Raw genomic sequence first — 6,294 nt, 5'->3', positions numbered from 1 at the left:
TTTGAGACGGAGTCTCGCTCTGTCGCCCAGGCTGGAGTGCAGTGGCTGGATCTCGACTCACTGCAAGTTCCGCCTTCCGGGTTCACGCCATTCTCCTGCCTCAGCCTCCCGAGTAGCTGGGACTACAGGCACCTGCCACCTCACCTGGCTAGTTTTTTTGTATTTTTTTAGTAGAGATGGGGTTTCACCATGTTAGCCAGGATGGTCTCGATCTCCTGACCTCGTGATCTGCCCATCTCAGCGTCCCAAAGTGCTGGGATTACAGGCTTGAGCCACCACGCCCGGCCCTTTTTTCTTTCTTTACAGTTTCTCTTGATTATATCGAATGGGCTTTGGCAATCAGAACATTTCATAAACTTACAGACTTGCCTTTGGGCTCTTGAGAAATTGAATAGATTTATTCGATCGCCCAGCGTTGGTCATGTGATGGCCATTTAATAAACTTTGAAGCAGTAAAAAGACAATTAAAAATGATTGTTTTATCTGTATAGTAAGTTATGGATTCCATGGATGATGTTTGTCTAACCTGGAGGCCTTTCTTTGCCCTTTCTCCAGCACTTTGTTAGTGAACGTAAATATGATGAGGATCTGGGACGAGTAGCCCGGTTCACCTGTGATGTAGAGACCCTAAAGAAGAGCATTGATTCATTTGGACAAGGTGAGATGGTGAGAGGGTCTGGGCACTACAGTTGGTGATTATTAATTAGAGACTGACATGCTGATTGTCTTCATCCCGATTCCTCATTAGTGCCTCTTGTTTGCTTGTTTTTGTGAAAAGTAACTCTGGGATGCTTATGAAGTCCATGGGTGCAGATACTTTGAACTCTGAGGACAAGTATTTGCCAGCTCCCTAAATGTGAAAGACTGTTTTTTCATGCTGAATTGAGAGGTGCATGATATGTGGTATAAGGAGCATGGGCCCTTCAGTCAGACCAAGTTTGGATCCCTGCCTCTATAATAACCTCATTTTACTCCTCTCCAAAATGCAGATAACAGGCCAGGCGCGGAGGCTTACATATGTAATCTCAACAAATCGGAAGGCTGAGGCCAGAGAATCACTTTAGCCCAGGAGTTCAAGACCACCCTGGGCAACATAGCGAGGTTCCCATCTCTTCAAAAAATTAAAAAGAGAAAATTAGCCAGGTGTGGTGGCACATGCTTGTAGTCCTAGCTACTCAGGAGGTGGGGTGGGGGTGGGTGAGAGGGGGAGAATAGTTTGAGCCAGGAGTTTGAGGTTCCAATAAGCTATGATTGCCACTGCACTCCAGCCTGGGCACCGGAGCAAGACTGTGTCTCTAAATAGGAGAAAACAATACTTGTGTTGCCTAGAACATAATAGACTCTTAAATAATAGCATTAAAGGGTAGGGGAGTACCTATGAGGTGAGAGTTTCTATTGACCTGTTTGTCAAACCCTGAACTTAGCCTCTTTGTTCTTTCTGTCTAGTATAAAAGTGAAATATTGCCAGGCGCAGTGGCTCACGCCTGTAATCCCAGCACTTTGGGAGGCTGAGGTGGGCGGATCACGAGGTCGGGAGATCGAGACCATCCTGGCTAACACGGTGAAACCCCATCTCTACTAAAAAAATACAAAAAATTAGCCAGGCGAGGTGGTGGGTGCCTGTAGTCCCAGCTAATCAAGAGGCTGAGGCAGGAGAATGGCATGAACTCGGGAGGCGGAGCTTGCAGTGAGCCGAGATCGCACCACTGCACTCCAGCCTGGGCGACAGAGCAAGACTCCGTCTCCAAAAAAAAAAAAAGTGAAATATTTAACCTATGGCAACAATTATAAACTCATTGTTAGTCCAGGCTTAAAGCCAAGAAAAAAAATCTAGAGAGTAGTTTTAAACCATTGGAATTCTAACACAATTTGAACTGAAAATATTAATATTTGTTCAGTTAAATAGGTACTTTGAATTTGGGATTAATTTTGCAGAAAGAAATTTGGCAATATACATGTTTGTTGTAAAGATTAGTTCTATTCATATTTAACTGATCTTGATTATTTATACCTTGTATCATTCAAAATTCTTTAAAAAATTTAGTAAAGATTTTATGTATGTACCTTTTTCTTTCTTTGCAAAGACTGTACTTTAGAATGTTTCTTGCATAGGAAACTGAACATATGGTCTATACTATTGTTCCCAGGCTTAGTCAGCTGCTAGAGCCATAGCCAGGAGTTCAGGTAGTACCAGATCCAATCCCAAGAAGTCATTAGTTGGTGGGAAATGGGTAACTTTGATGTTAAACTGTTCTCTTGTTTAAGAATTCCTTTACAAAGCAGTGGGGCTTTGGAGGAAGTGGAAGAAGAGGGCAGAAGGGAGATTTTTCTTCCTGTTACCAGTTTTAGAGGTTTTTCTTTACTTGAATAGACAGTTCTTTATCTTAAATTGCTCATTGTGAAATTGAGAAAGTAGAAACCTTACCCATTGTGCTGTTCCATCATATGATCATATATTCTTCATATTTCTGTTCCAGTGTCTCATCCAAAGAACAGCTATTCAACCAGATCCCAACGTAGCTCAGTTACATCTGTGTCTTTGAGTAGCCCAAGTGATGCCTCTGCTGCTTCCTCTTCCACCTGTGCCTCTCCTCCCAGCCTTACAAGTGCTAACAAGAAAAACTTTGCACCGGGAGAGACTCCTGCAGCCATAGCAAACTCCAGTGGCCAGCCCTACCAGCCACTTCGGGAGGTAACCTAGCTTCTACACTGAGCGTGTTAGGAAGAAAACCCTCCAGATTGTCAAAGCTTAAAAGCTGATAGCTCAGTATATTATCTTCTTTTCTTTATTCCCATTCCACACCTGTTTTGAATCCCTCCAACCCGAGTTAGTTCCTGAGAAAGCATTAGATACGTATGTTCCAAACTGCCAGCCAGTTTAGATTTCCTGTTGCCAAGAACTGCTGACTTTCTTGTGTTGGCAGCAATCCCTGCTGTTGTAGATAGTATTGCCTGGTAATTAGTCACACTGGGAGTCGTGCACCCATCTCAAGGTAGACAGGCACCACAAGTGGCAGTTTCACCAGTGTGCATCTGAAAGCAGCAACTCCCTAGAAGGACAATGTGGAATTTACAGGGAAAGAGAGAGTGACCTGGTGGGGATGGGGGAAAAACACTAGAAAGCTGAGGAGTAATCCCATAGGTTCTTCTCCTGTTTGAAGAATAAACACAAGAGCAATCCAAGGCAGTACTGTCAGTAATTCTTCAGAACTGGTATGACGTTTGGAATTGGAGGACAAAAATAAAATCCCATGCCATAAGCTTTCCGGATTATATTGTGGAAGATGTGCTGAATGCCACAGCAGCAAGCTTTAATCTCATGACATTTAGCAAAGCAGGCCATAGTGATGTTTACTTTATTATTCCAAATGTTTGTTATCTTTACCAATGGCCTTTTATCTGAAGAATTCAGACATAATATAATATACTTGTCCAGTTGAGGACTTGTAACAACCCACAGAATGTTCTTTCTTCCTTATCTTTCTTCTTGCATCCTGCTAAAGAAAAGTAAATTCTTCAGTGGAGAAGAGCCTAGGCATGAAGAGCAGGGAAAGATGGATTAGTTCTGAAGTAGTGGCTAGGTTGGATCGGCTGACAGAATTCTTTGAGTCTTGAGAGATAAACTGAGTCCCAAGCATGGAATACCACAATTCTGCTTTCAGAATACTCTTGTAAAGTGAACGAATGGGGTACCATAATGCTAGAGCACCTTGAACATTGTATTCTTTTATCTTTAGGTATTGCCAGGGAACAGACGAGGACAAGGCTACAGGCCACAAGGCCAAAAGTCCAATGACCCCATGAACCAAGGGCGGCATGACAGTATGGGTCGTTACAGAAACAGCTCGTGGTATTCATCTGGTTCCAGGTATCAGAGTGCTCCATCTCAGGCACCAGGAAACACCAGTGAAAGAGGCCAAACTCACTCTGCAGGGACCAAAGGAACTGGAGTCAGCATGGAGCCAAGCCCTCCCATGCCTTCATTCAAAAAGGGGCTCCCCCAGCGCAAACCCAGGACCTCTCAGACTGAAGCCGTGAACTCTTGAGAGAAATTCCACTTGGCCTCTCTCCTCTCTCCACACAATTCAACTTGATAACTGGACTTTAGGAAACTTATAGTTAGATTTAATAACAAAAAGAAGTTTATGCGTATTGCTTTTTGTGCCATTCTAAATATTGTTAGTTTCTTGTCTCCTTATTTCCTCTTTACCATTTTTGGAGGGGAAGCTATTTTTTTTCCTTGATCTTTCCCAGTGATATGGATTGAATCTGGTTGGTCATTTCCACCAGGAATCAGAGGCAGCTGTTACCAGGTTTCGGCCTTCCAGTTGACCCCTCCACTGTCCAGGCTGTCTCAGGAGGAGGTGAATCAGAGCTAGTCTGTCACCTTTCCAATCTAAGCAGAAGCCACAGGTGCCTGACAGGTTCCCTTCAACCATTTGACCAAGAGAGGCAATGAGGGGATCATATGCTGCACTGGATTTGCCAGAGAAGGGAAAATTTAATTAGTGAAAAGGAAAGAACACTAGGAAACATTTGAGAACCTGCCTCTATCCCAGAACGTGCCTGAGATTTGACACTCAAATCAGTGTTTAGTCTTCTGCTTGGCACCATAGCTTAACCTGCAGCTTCTTCAAAATGCTCAATGCCTTGTTTCCTATTACCTTAGATTGCAAACCAGTCTAGGGAAGTCTATGGGAAAATAGCATTTAATTAAAGTTTAAAAAAAAAAAAAAAGATTGAGTGCGGTGGCTCACGCCTGTAATCCCAGTACTTTGGGAGGCCGAGGCGAGTGGATCACTAGGTCAGGAGTTCAAGACCAGCCTGGCCAACATGGTGAAACCCTGTCTCTAATAAAAATACAAAAATTAGCTGGGCATGGTGGCATGCGCCTGTAATCCCAGCTACTCAGGAGGCTGAGGCAGGAGAATCGCTTGAACCCAGGAGGCAGAGGCTGCAGTGAACCGAGATTGTGCCACTGCACTCCAGCCTGGGTGACAGAGCGAGACTCAGTCCCAAAAAAAAAAAAAAAAAAAAATTTTCTGTTTGAATGTTTGGAGACTTTTTTTTGTTCTCTCCCTTTCCTGAACCCTATTCTGATCCTGAACCAAATTTATAGCAATATAATTAGTGTTAATCTAAGGCATTACTCATCAAAAATTTGCTGCAATCAGTCTTTATAGTTGAATAAATAAAAACAGCTGCATAAATATTCCCACATTTGTTTCATAGGAGCAAGTGGTTTCATTTCATTATGTTTTTCTTTGGGCCTCATGGGGGTAGAAGTCACTCAGACAGCTTGTTCCAGGATTAAATGAGGGTATCTGATTCCCAAGTCATTTGTCTGCCACCGCTGTGTAGCTTCAGAACCAGATTAAAATGTGAAAGCCTGGATGAGCAAATGCAGTTTTTCCTAGTGAGAAAGGATCATAGGATAGCGAATGGTGACTTTCCAAAGGAGAACTTAACCACTTTAGGAAAACCACAGCTCTCCAGGCTCTCCCAGGTAACCAAAGGTTATAATGGCACTGCTCTTCCCAACTCCCTGTCCCTTGACTGAGTACTGAACGTAATTGAGCTCTTGCATGTAGCAGGTGGCATGGGTGCCAGACCCTTCCACCCCGCACTCACCCCCAGCATCTGTGATTTAATCACAGCAGATCTTTTCTTTCTCTGGCATGTGTTCTCCCAAGTCTGAAGCCCAGACTGTAAGTGGCAGTCGTGCAGAACGTAGCTGCCTCAGGGCTTCCCTTGCCTCCTTGGCTGAAGCTGAGCTGCCAGGGTTCAGGTTGGTTGAACACATTCAGAGAGAGAGAGAGAGAGTGTGTGTGTATCTGTCTGTCTTTCGGTAAAGAAAACAGTAGTCAAGGAGTTCTGGGAAAGCCATTTTCCAAGAGCACCTCATTTTGGGGAATTTGTCCAACAACATCAACAGCCTGCTGGGTGTCAGGAAAAAACCCTGCATTTCTGATTAATTACTTACCTATACTTTATCAGAAATCCAGAGATTGAAGTGACCTTGAAGGATTATGAGGTCTGTTCCTGTGTCCAGGCAAGACTATACTTAACTGCCCAGACAGATGGGACAAGGCATGTTTATCAAAAATGCCTTGAAGTTAAAATTAAAATCTCCTTATAGAAAAATATTTGAAAATTTTTCATGACCACAAAAAGTTTGAAAATTATGAATTAAAAAAGTTTTTATTACAAAAGTATTTAAAATATCAACACAGAAATATAAAAGAAAAAAGTTTTCCATCTTTCCACTTCTCAGTGGTAATGATTGTTAATTTG

General features: G+C 43.0%; 1 protein-coding gene across 2 annotated transcripts in view; it reads left to right on the top strand.

The window, feature by feature from the left end:
- SPATS2 (spermatogenesis associated, serine-rich 2) overlaps positions 1-5,218 on the top strand; it is a 185,234-nt gene extending 180,016 nt beyond the window's left edge. For both annotated transcript variants that reach the window (XM_011936178.1, XM_011936177.1), the window contains exons 12-14: positions 556-658; positions 2,478-2,692; positions 3,738-5,218. In XM_011936178.1, the coding sequence (XP_011791568.1) occupies positions 556-658; positions 2,478-2,692; positions 3,738-4,046 (627 nt within the window). In that variant the 3' untranslated portion in view covers positions 4,047-5,218. The remainder of the gene's footprint in view (positions 1-555; positions 659-2,477; positions 2,693-3,737) is intronic.
- Positions 5,219-6,294: the final 1,076 nt, after the last annotated feature.

This window comes from Colobus angolensis, unplaced genomic scaffold (assembly GCF_000951035.1).
Source record: "Colobus angolensis palliatus isolate OR3802 unplaced genomic scaffold, Cang.pa_1.0 Scaffold151, whole genome shotgun sequence".
Lineage (NCBI taxonomy): Eukaryota > Metazoa > Chordata > Mammalia > Primates > Cercopithecidae > Colobus > Colobus angolensis.
Note: the sequence above shows the minus strand (reverse complement) of the source record. Positions and strands in the feature narration are given on the sequence as shown.